General features: G+C 31.4%; 2 protein-coding genes across 5 annotated transcripts; one reads left to right on the forward strand and one right to left on the reverse strand.

Moving 5' to 3' along the window:
- The first annotated feature begins 6,894 nt into the window (after positions 1-6,894).
- On the forward strand, positions 6,895-11,605 carry LOC102609078 (uncharacterized protein At1g32220, chloroplastic). The gene is made up of 7 exons (XM_006471448.4): positions 6,895-7,123; positions 7,959-8,061; positions 8,149-8,237; positions 8,440-8,495; positions 8,888-9,034; positions 10,539-10,664; positions 11,216-11,605. The coding sequence occupies exons 1-7, from the start codon at positions 7,014-7,016 to the stop codon at positions 11,494-11,496; spliced, it is 912 nt and encodes a 303-aa protein (XP_006471511.2). The 5' UTR covers positions 6,895-7,013; the 3' UTR covers positions 11,497-11,605.
- Positions 11,606-11,673: 68 nt separating this feature from the next.
- LOC102609370 (uncharacterized) lies at positions 11,674-15,273 on the reverse strand. 4 transcript variants are annotated; one of them, XM_052441791.1, is made up of 7 exons: positions 15,178-15,196; positions 14,966-15,084; positions 14,745-14,845; positions 13,672-14,279; positions 13,311-13,388; positions 12,800-12,896; positions 11,674-12,019 (listed from the first exon to the last, which is right to left on the reverse strand). In XM_052441791.1, the coding sequence occupies exons 2-7, from the start codon at positions 15,038-15,040 to the stop codon at positions 11,947-11,949; spliced, it is 1,032 nt and encodes a 343-aa protein (XP_052297751.1). In that variant the 5' UTR covers positions 15,041-15,084; positions 15,178-15,196; the 3' UTR covers positions 11,674-11,946. The 4 variants fall into 4 exon arrangements, 3 of the variants coding, with proteins under 3 accessions (XP_052297751.1, XP_006471512.2, XP_006471513.2); XM_006471449.4 differs by having other exon boundaries at positions 14,966-15,270; XM_006471450.4 differs by lacking the exon at positions 13,311-13,388 and having other exon boundaries at positions 14,966-15,268.
- Between the last annotated feature and the right edge of the window lie 665 nt (positions 15,274-15,938).

Below are 15,938 nucleotides of genomic sequence, written 5' to 3' on the forward strand. Positions count from 1 at the left end.
TTTTGCAATATTTCACCCACAAGCAAATTTTATAAAAATTTTGCCCATAAATGCATTCCATAACATGTTTGTTAGCTTGCAGACTCATTATGTAGTATGTTTACCTGCCCGTAGGCACATTTAGTAGAATGCTTGTTAGTCCTTATGCTCATTCCATAGAGTGTTTGTTAGATCATAGGTTCATTCCGTAGAATATTTCATCCATAGGCTTATTTTGTAAAATGTATATTTGCCCCTATATACATTCTATATAATGTTTATTTTCCCATAAGTGTTTTTGGTAAAATATGTATTTACCCATAAGCATATTTGATAGAATGTTTATTTGTCTGTATGCGTGTTCTGTAAAATGTATATTTATTTGTAGGCACATTCTGTAGAATATATTATTTTTGCTTGTAGACGTATTTTAAACAATATAGATTTGCCTATAAGATTATTCTAAATAATGTTTATTAGCTTGTAGACACATTCTATAGAATGTTTATTTACCTATACAAGCATTTCACATAATGTTTGCTTGCACGAAAACTTATTTCATAGAACATATATTTGCCCATAGGTGCATTCTATAACATATTTTTTTTCGCTCATAGGCTCGTTTCATATAATGTTTATTTGCCCATAAGCATATTCCGTAAAATGTTTTTTTAACATGTGAGCTCATTCCGTAGAATGTTAGTTTACCCGTAAGTGTATTTCGTAAAATGTTTATTAGCCTATAGGCTTTTAATTAGACATATTTTTAAGTCCCTAGGTTATTCCTTGTAAAGAACTTATTTATATCATTTTTTTGTAAAGAGTGAACCTATGTCATTATTTTTAAAGAATGAATCTAAGTCACTTTTTGTAGAATCATGCCTTTGGCACTATTGTTGAAGACTCTCCCTTTGGACATTTTTACTTGGAAATATTTTCTAAGTGCCTAGGTTATATTTTATAAAGAATGAATTTAGGTATTTGTTTGTAAAATCATGTCTCTAGCACTTTGTCAAAGACTCGCCCTTTGGGCATTTTACTTAGAAATATTTTCTAAGTGTTTGGATTATTATGTATAAAGAATGGAAATATAACATTCTTTGCATAGTCACGTCTTTGGCACTTTGTTGAAAATTTGTCATTTTGGTGTTTTGCTTAAAAATATTTTCCAAGTGTCTAGGTCATTCTTCGTATAGAACGGATTTTGGTCATTTTTTGTAAAGAATAGACCTAGGTATTCTTTGTAAAGAATATACCTAAGTTACTTTTTATAGAAATACGCTTTTGGTGATTTGTCGAAAACTCACATTTTAGGCATCTTATTTAGAAATATTTTTTAAGTGCCTAAGATCTAGTTGTTCTTTGTAAATAGTAGAATTAGATATTTATTTGTAGAATCACTTCTTTGATGCTCTATCGAAGACTCGCCATTTATGCATTTTACTTAGAAAATATTTTTTAAATACCTTGGTCATTCGTTGTGGAAAAAAATTTGTTAGGCTTATATTTTTCTTGGGTTTTTTAGCCTTTTTAATTTGGCCTAATAGGAACCATTCAATTAATAGGAACAATTCAATTAGATGGCTTTTTTATAGTCAGAAAGAACATAATAAGCTCTCCAATGGGTTCTACACTAGTGGATCCATATATTCGAGTCAGTTGTTGCATAAAAATATTGTATATGTGGACAACTAAAAACAAGTTTCAAAATCCTAATGGTGCCTTAGAGCAATATATTTGACTCTGACTGCTACAAATTAATAGATGACGACTTTTAGGCATGGATATATTATTGCTTCGTGTTTGGAAGAAAAGGTGACGGTTTATTGAATTAGAATTTTAATTTATTGAGTTGTGTCCCATATTGGCTAGTAAAAGAGAGTTATTTGGGTTCCTAAGTAGGATAGATCATTTCACCTAATAAACTAATCTATTAGATTGGATATCTATAAATTTTAAGGCAAGCCTCCCCAACAAATGGTATCAGAGGCATGTTGCAAAGTGGGTTATACTTTAAAAAAAAAAGTATTCCTTTTTCTTTTCTTCTAAACTTAGTTATATTTAATCTTTTTTTTTTGCTCGGCTATTATATCAGCAATGAGGTTTTCAAAGCCTGTGAAGATAGAAATAGAAAAGTTTAATAGAAGAACCAATTTTGGCTTATGGCAAATTCAAGTCAATGATATATTGATTTTATCTGGTTACACAAAAAAAAAGTAATAATGATGTAAACTTTATTCCCATTGTGGAAACTCTTGAAGGTGTGTAGACAATCAAGACATCTTAAAAAGGATTGTTAAAATAGATTAAGTTCAATAAACAATTCTAAATCAGAAGATAGAAATACTGATAATGTTAGCGGCGTGTCTCTATTCTCTATGAGAGACTAGTTTATCATTTTTTGGCACACCATGTAAGATGATGTGTGTACTGCTAGTGAATTTACAAGATTTGCACACAAGGCATGGTTTGACATTTAGGTAAGGTGTCTGATGGGATTTTCGTGTTGATGGTCGAAGACTCTTAAGGAACCCAAACAAGAGAGTGTGTATTTTTTAGCAAGCTAATCAACATGTGCCGATTATGAGTACTTTAGATAAGATAGAGTATGATTATTTTCAGTGTAAAGAATTATGGCTGCTAGATATAGGACAAGGTTTTACACATGGTGAAGTGATTCTTATAAGCCTTAAATGAGTATGGTTTTGGTAAAGTAAAGAAGGTAGAAGGCAGTAAGTTAGTGCATGACTAGTTGCTGACAGTAGGATGGAAGGCAAGTGCAACCATGCATGCGACGATGGGCTGACGAAGTGACAGTGTTAGTTGATTGTAGCAGTTGAGCAGTGGCAGTGGCAGCGGTAGCGGCACAATAGATTCACACTGCGTGGTTGACAATGATGGTGTTGGGCCAATTGGCTATCGGCTGACTTAGGGTTTGTGACTTGTGAATTTGGTTTTGTGATATATGGATTGTGATGTGTACGTGAATCGTGTGTGAGTGTGAGTATGTGCTGTGTGCGTGTGTGATGTGTGCGTGTGTGATGTGCGCTTGTGAGACAGTGAGAGAGTGTGTGTTTGTGTGTGACTTTTTTTTTTTTAAGGTCGGGTGGGTTGGCTTGAACCTGACCTTGACCTGAATTTTGATTGGGCCTCAATTTTTTGGCTCAAATCCGACCCAAAACCTGAATATTTGGGTCAAAATCCTAAAAATTAAGATTAGTTCAGTCGATCAAAATTTGAGTCGGGTCAAATTGCCATCTCTAATTGGATAAACTACAAAGTACACCCTCTATGAGAAGATTGGTGTTCAACTTTTTCAAAATTCCTTTAAGGGTTTAATTTGCCACTTTTTTTTTCAATGTTCATCTAAATTGTTTTTTTCTTCAGAATCTAATTGTGTACGAAAACTGCTGTTTGATTTTCTTAAGATTCGAATTTGTCCAATAGTGATAAATACTATACATTTAACGAAGAAGAAATAAGGGTGTTAGAGTTTGATGAAAAGGAAATCATGTTGGACATGAAATATTTCGTGAGTGATAACTTTATATCATTTTTAATGGTTTCATTTTTCTTATACGAACAATTAGAGATAATTTATCACATTAATTGCCTGCAATCTAACGCTCACGTAGGAGTAGAGAATATTGGCAAAAGGAACTGATGATTTGGAAATAAGAAGAAAAAAAGTTAAATAAATCATGTTGATTATAAAAAAAAATTAAAGAGAAATGTCTCACAATCCAAACACGCTAAAAATAAAAAATGCTGTAAGATTTTATTTTTCTACAACATTGTTTGGGTGGCAAACGTGTTTACACACGACATAGCATATATATGATCCGAAAGGGTCATGAGCGTTTTGGGACTGCCAATTTGCTAAACGTAAATAAAATCAAAATATTCGTGTCCACCGTACAAGCCATGTGATGTGAAGATAATACTCGCACACAATAAAAAAGTCAAAAAAGGCTGATTCGCTATTTATACTTTTATCTTTACATTACAAGCAAACCCCTGTAGTTTTTATCGTTCATGTTATCAACTGCATAATTTCTTTCTTTCTACGTCTAAGGGACAATTCCAAGAGATTTCATTTCATCATAGGTTGATGGAATCTCTTCAAAAGAAAAAAATCGATTTAATAAGGTCAGTAGTATTTTCTTATAAACAAAATTGATGAAAATTTCAAATTCAGTCCTTTAAAGCAGGAGCAATGTCTTTGAAAGCAAAAAAAAGAATTAATTGTCATCGAATAAAAAAACAAAAAAAATCATACTTCCACCAAATCAGTAAGAACATGTTTTTACCTTAAGCCTTTTATAATTAGTTTATAATTATTATTTGTTTTACTTATTTTTGTTGATAATAGACTGAGGTGGCGTTTGTTTTTTTGTCTGAAATCTGAATAGACATGAATTAGTCTGAATTCTGAATAGATCTGAATGTCTGAATCTGAATAATATGTTTGTTTTTTCGTCTGAATCTCAAAAAATAATTATTAAGTTGTTCGTTTTTTTCAACTTAAAAAACTGAAAATATGTACTTTTACATTTGTATCCTTATTAAATTTGAATGTCAAATAAATAATATATTAAATACCACAATATTTTAACATTTATAAGTAAAACTATATTCAAGTGAATATATAATGATTTTGGAATTTTAATATATAAAATACCATAAATTTCAAAATTTATCGTATATAATATAAGAAAAAAAAACTAATAAGATGCTTGAAACAATTGATTTGTCATTTCATCTCGAAGTTGTCACATGTAATTTTGATCTTCAATACTTGAGGAGTTGATACCAAAGTGAGGAGGGATTTCATGACGGCTAAAAAAACAATTATGAGATTATTATGTGGGGTAAATATCTATGGGTGAGTTTTGGGATAGACATGAAAAATAAATCATAAAACAGGGATATTTTTGACATTAGAAAGTAAATGACTTAATTCAGATGTCTCTATTAAGTAAAAAACTAAAAAAATTGACTTATTTTATTAAGTCAAAATTATCTAAAAAGTCTCATTAAATTATAAAAATAAACACATCTAATTAACTTAATTAATTAAGTTAAGTCACTTTAAGTCATTAAGTTAAAAAAACAAACGCCACCTGAGTCTAACAATCAAATAAACACATAATCTATTACGATTTTTGTTATTAAGTTACAAAATTATGATCCAAGACTTATAAACTAGTAGATTTAGATTCAATACTGAGTTGATCATTGTACTAACCTTTTAGAAAGATATAATTAATAGTTATTAGATAAGAATTTAAAATTAATTAAATCTTAAATGTATATTGTTATACATGCACGTGTAAAATAAGCTTATGAAGAATTAAAACTAGATCCAACTTCATAAACTAGTATTATTTTATAACTAATAGTGTGTTCAGGACAAATGTGCTGCAATTAGATTGTCAAAATATTTGGTTACACCTTTCAGTTGGGTTTTGCCAGCTCAACAACTTTTTTCCTTTTAGCTCAACAACTTTTTACTTACACATTTTAAGGGAGGATTGGGAATCCCACTCCGTGAGGCTCAATCATTTTTTGTGTGGGGAGTAGGAGTGGGAATCTACTCCATCTCTTCTTTTTCTACATTCCTTTATTAAATTAAATATAATTATATTTAATAAAAAATAAAGAATATTATATTTATTTAAATAATAATATTATATTTATTTAAATAATATTATTATATTTAACTAAATAATAATTTACATTAATTCTAAGTTAAAATTACTGAAAAATAATATTATTATATTAATAGAGAATTAATAATATTACTATATACTATTTTTATTTTAAAATATAATATTATTATATTTATTTAAAATAATAGTACTATATTTATTTAATATTAATAATTAATAATAATAAATAGTTTATTCTAAGAAAATATTATTTTTGTACTAAATAATATTATATTATTATTTTATATAATAATAAATTTAATATAATAATATTTAACTTTAATATAATTATATTATATTTAATTATATTAAATGTAAATAATATTATATTTATTTAACATAATTGTATTTATTAAATATAATTATATTAAATAAAATAAAATATGTTTCATTTTATATTTACCCTCCTTTTTTACCATCCTTTTATTAAATTTAATATAATTATATTTAATAAAATAAAATAAATAATATTATATTTATTGAAATAATATTATTATATTTAACTAAATAATAATTTGGTTTGATTCTAAGTTAAAATTACTTAAGAATAATAATATTATATTAATAGAGAATTAATAATATTACTATATACTATCTTCATTTAAAAATATAATATTATTATGTTTATTTAAAAATAATAGTATTATATTTATTTAATATTAATAATTAATTTACAAATATAATAAAATAAATATTTATTTATCAAATATATTTTTTATTAACTTTGTAATTAAAAACTACAATTCTTTAAATAAGGGTTAAATTATAATTTAAAACTATTTACTCTCAATCCAAGACAAAGTAAACACATAAATTGAATTATGATATTCAATTCATACTTCCATTTTAGTGTAAATAAACAATCTACTCTCACTATCACTCCACACTCCCAAGCTAAAGATTTTCGCTCCTTAAGATTCCCACTTCAATCTAAAAAATAAACACTACCTTAAAGTTTACCAAACACTATCAACTTCTACCCCATGACTATAATTTTTATCCCATGACAACTGCATTTTAAAAATTATAGTCTCTTATTACTAAATATATCCCAAAAATGAATCTAACTTATTATTACATTAAACTCTAAAAATAAGCCACTCACGTTTATCAAGCGGTACTTGGTGGATTTATGAATTTAAACGTTATTATGCCAAACCACAGGGTAAAAATGATAAAATACTTTTTAAAAAATCCTCGTCAGTAGGAAATGTGGTTATTCATTATTGTTTCACTCTTTTTCCTTCATTCATTTCTTCACGCTGGCCGGAAAAGCTCCACTCACTGTTGTTAATTTAGACTCCACAAAAACGAAAAACAACAATGGCGACGTCGTTTTCGTGTTGCGGCGCCGTTTCCATGCTTCGCACTCCCACTCCACTCTCTAGACTTTCCACCTTTCGTTCTCCGTCCGTCTCCACTATTCCGAACCGGTGGCTCTCTGTCTCTCTCCCCACCTCTCACTTTAATTCAGTATTTATTTCTTTGGCTTCAAAGGATACGCCTCTTCTGATGAATAAATGGAAATATTAATTTTTTAAAATTATTTATCTTTTATACTATATATTTTAAGTTAATTAAACTGCTTCTCAATTCTCATTGAACTTAAATTAGATTTCCTTTTTGCAATTTTCATTTTTCAATTGGAAAGGAAATGAGTGTTTCAGGTTCAGAAAAGAAAAAAGTATTTTTTTCTTCTATCGATAATTCTGTTGTAGCTATTAAAATGTGTGTTAAATTTCCGTCTACAAGTTTATTAATTACAGGGTTTTGTAAGACTTTTCTTTGCCAGAAGATAAATTGCACAAGAAAAAGAATCAAAAACTCAAGTTTTGGTGGAATTCAGTAATATATAGGGCAGTAGAATTGTCTTGATTACTCAAAATTACGAGGGGATTATCTACAAATTGTTTGTTAATTAACAAAGTTGTTGGGGCGTTACTGGGGGAAGAGGCATTCCCGTTTGAGCTCGGTTAATAGTACATTGGAAAAACAATTGAAGAAGTAATAGAATTTGGAATACTGAGAATTCTTTAAAGAAAAGTTATAAGTTTCTCAGTTGTTTTACTTAAACTGATGATAAAATAAGCTTTATACATTGTTGAGTAGTAACCCAATTGGTCTCAAAATCTTAAGCTGATGGGAAAGAGTAAAAAAAAATGGTTTTATTTTTTGGCCCTTTTCGCTGTATGCTGTTCGTGTTTTTCTTCTATCGTGGTTTTAAGACCTGATCTAATCATTTTATGTGGTTTTCTTATCTGATTTTAGGTTCTACAAGTTTAGAGTCAAGTGCAGCCATGCAGAAGCAGGTGTAGTGGATGACTCTAGGTCTGCTCCAATAGATGTTGTTGCAGATGTTAAGTCTGAGCGGGTACGAACTGGGATGAATTGTCTCTTTTGAGATCATCAATAAAGGCTGCATCTTGATCATGAATTTCTCATCAAGCGTTCTTAGCAGGTTGTGGTCTTAGGAGGCAGTGGTTTTGTTGGTTCTGCAATATGCAAGGCTGCAGTGTCCAAGGGCATAGAGGTCATAAGCCTAAGCAGGTGCCATAAATTTTCAACCAAATTGACATGCATTTTAATAACTTTTTCAAACTTTTGTTGTTTTCATTTTCAGTTTGGTTGTTATCTCATCTGTAATTATAGAATACTCGTAATTGAGAACACTATTTTCAGTTCTATTGTATTTTTACTTTGTTCTTTTATCATATTTGGTTTGAAATCTAAAACTTTCATCACGTCTCAGGTCAGGACGTCCTACTTACTCTGGGTCATGGGTAGATCAAGTTACTTGGAAATCAGGCATGTTCTATTATTTATCCCTTGATTAAGGTATCTGTTCTTTGGAATAATTAGCGTGGCAGTAACAAGTTTCAGTCTTTAGATTGTAATGCAGATATGTAATTGGGAAATTCACCCAAGTTTTTATATTATTAGTGGTCGAATGAAAAATATAGGTATGTAAAAGAGGAACTCTGTTATTTTAATAAATGGAATCATGAATGACATGGAATATTGAAAAGCATTGACAAACCTTATAAGCTTCTAAATTTGATTGACATGTCTTTTTTCTATATGCTGTACATCTGTTACTTAGAGATTGATAACTTATCAATCTTGTCTTTTCTCATAGTCAGTGGAATGCACAGTTATTTGATGGATGCAGACTGTTAAATTATATTCATATTGTGTAGGAGATGTTTTCTATGTAACCTGGGATGAAGTACTTACTGGGGCCACTGCAGTAGTTTCTACCATTGGAGGCGTTGGTAGTGAGGAACAGATGCTACGGATCAATGGTGAGGCTAATGTTGTGGCAGTGAATGCTGCAAAGGAATATGGTAAGAGACTGTCAATGAACATATTACAGTAATTTTAATGTTCAAGTTCTATATTTTTCCTCATTTTATCGTAGTTCGGTATAATATTTTCATTTACTGGATTTTTGGAAAAACCCTGATCGGGGACCTAAATAGTTAGCCTGGCTCAGCAAACCTTAGGTATGCCCTCCATAACTCAACATTCATTCTGAGGTTTGAAGAAATATATTTCAACCATAAGGCGAGCATGCTGCACGGCTGAAATGGATGACTAGTTTGCTAATTCTTGATTTAAATCATCTAGTATGCTTCCTCAGCCTTGTTATGTTGACATGGGTGTAAAGGAAAATCCCCTGTTCTGAGATTGAGAGATTATGAGAGCTGTAGAGTTCTACTTCACTGAGTATATTTGGCCTTCTTGTCTTGTTTGCATTAGAAAAGACTATGACTGATTTGCATCTTACCCCATACAACTCAAATTTCATGTGCTTAGCACAGCTCAGTGACTTAATGAGTCAGACATTTTGACTTAAGCCTCTAAAGTTTAAATGCTTCAGTTAGGGAGAAAGTTTCCAATTACTTCCTTACCTGCATGGCAACTGAACACGGTTTGCCTCCAGAATTAAGAATTTCTATCTTAGAACTATTCAAGAGAGTTCAACCTTTGCCTCTTATGGTACCAATTTGATTTTCCAGTTCCTCTGTTGACAATGCAGCCGAAACTTATGTGTTTTTAATTACAGAAAAAAAGAAAAAGAAAAAAGGTTGTGGTATTGAGACGATGAAAAGTGTTTATTACCCCACAGAGGCTATATCTTGTTTTCCATGTCAGAGAAAAGAATTTGTAAAGGAAAAGATTAGACACATCTAGGGCGATGATGGCTGTCTTTCTTCAGAGCATGACAAGGCAGAACTCAATGATGAATGAATTTATTGATTTTTTCAACATAATGAGGATCCCTGAGGAAATGAAAAGAAACTATGGAAGTGGATGATAAAACGATACGCAATCAATCATCAACAAATTGAAGATAGCCAATAATGTTAATTAATCACGGAAGAATATGGTTGATTTTGACCTTTCTTTCACTCATTATGCGCATCTAATGATGATTGATATACACGATGTCAATTACCTGACATGGAAGATGTATCAATTCTGCGATATGAAATCAATGGTTTAATTTGTAATGTATTTTAGAGAACATTGAGTTGACGCATCCGTTCCAATTTTATTGGATGTCTCCGAGTTGAAGCATCAGTTGTATTTGAACTTTTTTGAAATATATATATATATATATATATATATATATATATATATATATATATAATGTGATTTCTTCACTCTCAAATGGGTCATAGAGATTTTCTGAAAGAACAGAAGTTCTTGGAAATTTAGCTTCTTAGTTCCAAAAACTTGTCCATTTTGTATTTCTTTAAGCGTTCTTGTTTATGTGCGCTATTTGTATATTGGAAATGTTGTGCCAAAAACTATCAACTCACATGATCTCCTTTTTTCTTGCAGGAGTTCCCAAGTTTATCTTGATCAGTGTGCATGATTACAATTTGCCATCATTTCTACTTTCATCCGCATATTTCACAGGAAAGAGGAAAGCAGAATCAGAAGTTCTTTCAAAATATCCAAACTCTGGTAATTTGGAATATGTCTTTGCTTTTTGGTTATATTTTGGAAATTATTTATTGATGTTATGTATAATAGGGCAATCCCAGCTTCTATCCTTGGTTAAAATGCGGCCAACTTAGTGTCAGACTAGATACTTGTTTGCAAGTGCTTTGCTTATGATTATTGATGTGCATGAAAAGTCACCACTATAGGATATTTCACAACTGTAAATTGAGGTTAAACAAGAAAAATGTATCTTTAAAAGCTTGTGTTACTACTGTTATTCATCAATGCCTTCTTCATGAAACTACATTAATTCAATGTATTTATATTGTGGTAAAGTAGAGGAAAGACCCCAGAAGGAGCATTGCTAATCATAATTGCTTGTTGGGATATTAATAGTATAGAGCTTGGAATGATATGTATTCTTCCTGTCAATTCATGGCCAATGTGCATCATGTCTTAATGACTATACAATCAGACGATTGGCTGCCATACATCCCTATCATTTACGGCTTGCGTGATTTATCTCCTTACTCTTTGTTTTCACTATATTCATTGGCTTGAGTCTTCCTCAGGTGTCGTTTTAAGACCCACTTTCATATATGGGAAGCGAAAGGTGGGTGACTTTGAAATTCCTCTGGATTTGATTGGGGAACCAGCAGAGAGCATTCTTCGTGCTATAGAAAACTTCACGAAACCATTAAGTTCTATTCCAGCATCAGATCTGCTCTTGGCTCCACCTGTTAGTGTTGATGATCTTGCACTAGCAGTACTAAATGCAGTCGTGGATGATGATTTCTTTGGCATTTTCACAATCGAACAAATCAAAGAAGCCGCAGCAAAAGTGAAGGTGTAAATTAGCATCTGATGGCAAATCGTTACCTCCTTTGGGTTTAATAGCATTGCGCAAATATGTTAATAATAGCATTACACAAATATGTTAATAAACCGTACTGTTTATTAGATTTCCCGAATTTTTCCGTATTTTAAAATCCTGAACCGAAAAACTTTTATATATATATAACACACAACATATGATAAGATGAGTGTAAATATATTTCGCTTTTGAAAACGCTCTCCAATATGTACCCCTATTATCAATGCCTGTTCACATTTGTAAGGAGGTAAAACTCAATTACAACAAATATTAATAATACTTGCACTCCCTCCGGCTTTCCAATGAGAACAAGTTTCTTTAACTAAGAATCTGGCTTTCAAAACAAGTTTCTTCAACTAAGTGTCCGGCATTGGACACAAGTTCCATGAAGAAAAAGAGTGGTATTGTGGACTGAAATCTGTGATAAAATCATTTTCCACATGCATCGTGTTGAAGGGCCTTGCTGCGACGATTCTTCGCCATTGACTGCTCGGTAAGATACCTATAACATTGACAAGTTTTCATGACCTAAGAAAGTTCCATATCATATGACAATTTGAAATATCACTTTATACGACTATTAACAATTGTTAATACTTAGATCAAAAGTACATTCCTAAGAAGAACCCTAAAGAGAGATGTCAATAGACTAATCAGATCATAAAAATGGAAGAACCATAAGGAGATCAGTATAGTTCAGAGGGTTTAACAACAGAATGTGAACTAGAAGGATGACAATATCACATTTTCAAATACAATACGAAAAAAAATCAAACATGCATCTAAACTGATGATCTAATTCCACAAAATCTGCCTATCACATGTTTTTTCTATTGATATGCATCAACTATTTTTTGTTTTTACAAATCATATAGACATGTGGGTGTGGATGATTTTTTTTACCCTCTATGTGATGGAAGGACAAGCAGATAGTATTATGGAACATATCAGGCTGGATGGAATGCATGTGCATTACATTAGGATCAACCCACCAAATTGAACAAATAGTGTAGATTTTATGGTATAAATTGACTTGTAATGGCAATTTACATGAACACAGTACCTGTAAAAGTCCGTGGTCAGGATAAATTTTGTGAACCAGACTTGTTATTAACATAGATATTTGTGTTCGTAAATTTATCTAAATAGGTAATGTAAGTAGAAGAATGTGCCCAATTCCATAAATAGGTGGCATAAGGTACACGTGCATCATCAATAATCATTTGAAGAAAGCAATAAATTTTGTTTCAAAATATCAATAGCAACATGGACAATTACTTACTTGCCAGTGTAGAAGCCTGCAGAATACCAAGCATTTAAAACAACTGTGAGATCTGTTTCAGAGCTAATACTTTCGTTCTCTTTCTTTTCCTCAATCTCTGTAATTCATTGGGGCAAAATAAGTATTGAAATTAGACACTGGTATGTCCATTGCTAATGGATGAAAGAGATACAGACAGGTGTTTAGAACAACAGAAAAAAAAAATTAGCCAAAAGAGAAAAAAATCATAAGAAAGAGATGCAGAAAAATTGTATAGAAAGATGGCAATATTCACAATAATTGTAATTTGACACGGCATAAGAATATGCATGTACACAAGACTGTTAAAGCAGCATTAATAATATATTTTAAATTTCAACATTTAAACTGGATTCGGCAAATTCAATAACTAAATTGGCCCTTACAGGTCAAATTTTGTGGGCAAAGAATATAGAAACTAATATATCCATCTGCATTGGATGCTAGAGATATGCATAGAGATACTGAGGATCCATTTGAGGCAGTAGCGCACCTGCTTCACCCTCTTTATTTTCGGAGGATTCTCTTAAAGTAAAAGGGGTAGAGTAGCTGCGCTGTCCCCAAACGACCCCTGAGAACAAGAAGAAAAATAGCCAATCTGTCATAAGAAAAGGATGAATACATTTTTTGTGGAATGGTGGTCATAATTAAAGCCAATTTATGGGCAGATAAACAAAGCTGACATAATGTCCAACAAGATTTTATTCCTAATGCCTGTCATTTCCTAGCAGCACAATTGCCTACTCCCAGCAAATAATAGTCTAGAAGGTGTTTTTTTTTTTTTTTCCAAATTCATCTACTGGCAGAGAGATTCTCAAATTATCCACTACATTCATCTGGAAAACCAAGCTTACCTTCATTTATATCGGGATAAACAAAACTTTTTGACTTCATGGAAGATATTGCTTTTCCTGCAGCTCCCATTGCTGTGTTGACAATGTCATCATTGACAAGAGAGGTTGACTTTCGAGATGCTGCTGCTGCATTTTTATCAGTACAAGTTTTACTGGTGCATGCACCACCCAAAGAACAGGAAGGATATGCTGTGCATGGAGCTACCAAAAATTGACAACCATATGGACAACATGAACAGACAACAGTTTGAGATTCTTGGCTTGCAGGGACAGGATGTTCCTGAGAAGTAGTATAGGTACCCCACTGAGCACCTTCACCTGAAAATTGGTAATTCCAAGCACTAAATTGATGAAGCTGCTGCAAAATCTGTTGCTTCTTCTCCTCAAGCTCATAATACTGGCTAAGTAACTGGTTATAATCATCGGAACCTTGTGAATGTGAATGGCCTTTAACCGCATCATTTGTGGCCAGACCATTTGATGACTCTACATGCAGTTCAGGTGCATGTGATTCTACACAAGGATCTTCTTTAACTGACATGATGTTTTCAGTCTCTCCCATTTCTGTTTTGGTTTCTAGCACAAGAGCATTGGCATCTTCTGCCTCCCTAAGAATTCATGATGTGGGGGCCAAAAAAAAAAGCACATGTGATTATTTATGCAACAACTTACAATCCTCAACGATAATTTCAATTTCTCAATTTTTATTTTCCTTTTAAGTGTCGATTCCAAGTCCAAGGTCGATCACAAAGATTCCAAGGTTGGTAGAAGGACCATATGGATTACTGAAATTATAATAAACAGCCATTTGCTATGTTTAACAGCCCAAGTAAGCGATCTTAAAGACGAAAACTACACAGAATTCACTCAATCAAAATTGAATTTCAAGAGCTAGACTATTCATTAACCACAAAAATTTCTCTACAATAAAAAATTATCTTCAACAAGAAGTGCAACAGAATAAATTCTCTATGATTCATTAAAACTGACATAATATTGCTTATAAATTTAGAATATCACAAAAATACGGCTACAAATTAAAATAATAGTAATAATAACAATAATACACAGACCTTATAGGCTCATGATTTTGATTCTCGTGAGCAGAGCCAATTGCTTCGCCACTACTGGTGACTTTTTCTTCAACATTGGTTTTATTCTTGCCATGCATTTTCTGATATATGCGGAAAAAAACACGTAAATAAATAAATAATAAGAAAATCAGCACTAAACTCAAATTAATAAATTTAATCAAGAAAATCAAAATAGAGATTATTATTATTATTATTTGAACCTTGTATTTGGACATGGCATCGTCGAATGCTTTGACAAGCGCCGAGTCATCCCACAACTCACCTTCCTTGCCCATCTCTCTTTCTCTCCTCTTCGCAAAACCCTAAACCCTAAACACTCCTACAATTTTCGGTATTCAATTTTTGTACACCACGGCAACGGCATAAAGTATAATTACAAAAGCCTCCACCAAGGTTTAGAGAAATAACATACTGTAGAAAGGTTTCACATAATGGACACTGGCCTCCCCTCTAACTCCAAGGTTTCACACTGTAGAAGCTGCTAAGTGTAATGCCCTCAACTGACACCTGTTGATATTGGGAATTGGGATGCTATTCGGCTTTTAAATTATAAGTGCTATAATTTTTTTAAGATTTAATTATATATATATATACAGACACATACATATTCTCTTTTTATGTAGTTACTAATAAATAAGTGATGACTGATGAGTGCGTAGTGTCACATATTAAGTTGTAAGAAGAAAATAAGATGTAATGATGAAATCTACTTACATCATTACATGAAAAGAGTGGTTATTTTATTACAAGGTCCATTTTATTTCATTTACTTTTATATATATGGAGATTATTAATGGGTCGGACGACACGTGGTATGACATGAGTATGATACAATATAAACGCGTTTGGGTGGGGCACGGGGCACGGCACACACGTGGGCAGGACATGAATCTTGAAAGCACGGCAAAATAATAAAAACATGCAATAAGTACGTTTTTTTTTTTAATGAAAGTAAACTTAAAATTTTATGATTTTACAAATAACTTGAAATTGAATCTTTTAAATTCATTTAATTCTTGGTTAAAAAACTATAATTGATTTACATTTATAATTTATTAAATAAATAGTTAATATCATGATTTTAATGAATAAAATTATAAATATCATAATTTTATAAATATGCATTAATATTATTGTGAACTGTGATTTATGACTTTATTTAAGTCCAAGTTA

This window comes from Citrus sinensis, chromosome 5, assembly GCF_022201045.2.
Source record: "Citrus sinensis cultivar Valencia sweet orange chromosome 5, DVS_A1.0, whole genome shotgun sequence".
Lineage (NCBI taxonomy): Eukaryota > Viridiplantae > Streptophyta > Magnoliopsida > Sapindales > Rutaceae > Citrus > Citrus sinensis.

What these genes read in the sequence shown, in the direction of transcription:
- LOC102609370 (XM_006471449.4), bottom strand. Translation starts at nt 15,040, where the DNA reads ATGGGCAAGGAAGGTGAGTTGTGGGATGACTCGGCGCTTGTCAAAGCA. An exon ending in ATGCCATGTCCAAATACAAG is followed by an intron (nt 14,846 to 14,965) that starts GTTCAAATAATA and finishes CGCATATATCAG; the next exon opens with AAAATGCATGGCAAGAATAA. An exon ending in GCAGGCTTCTACACTGGCAA is followed by an intron (nt 12,020 to 12,799) that starts GTAAGTAATTGT and finishes TCAATGTTATAG; the next exon opens with GTATCTTACCGAGCAGTCAA.
- LOC102609078 (XM_006471448.4), top strand. Translation starts at nt 7,014, where the DNA reads ATGGCGACGTCGTTTTCGTGTTGCGGCGCCGTTTCCATGCTTCGCACT. An exon ending in CAGATGTTAAGTCTGAGCGG is followed by an intron (nt 8,062 to 8,148) that starts GTACGAACTGGG and finishes CGTTCTTAGCAG; the next exon opens with GTTGTGGTCTTAGGAGGCAG. An exon ending in GAGGTCATAAGCCTAAGCAG is followed by an intron (nt 8,238 to 8,439) that starts GTGCCATAAATT and finishes ATCACGTCTCAG; the next exon opens with GTCAGGACGTCCTACTTACT.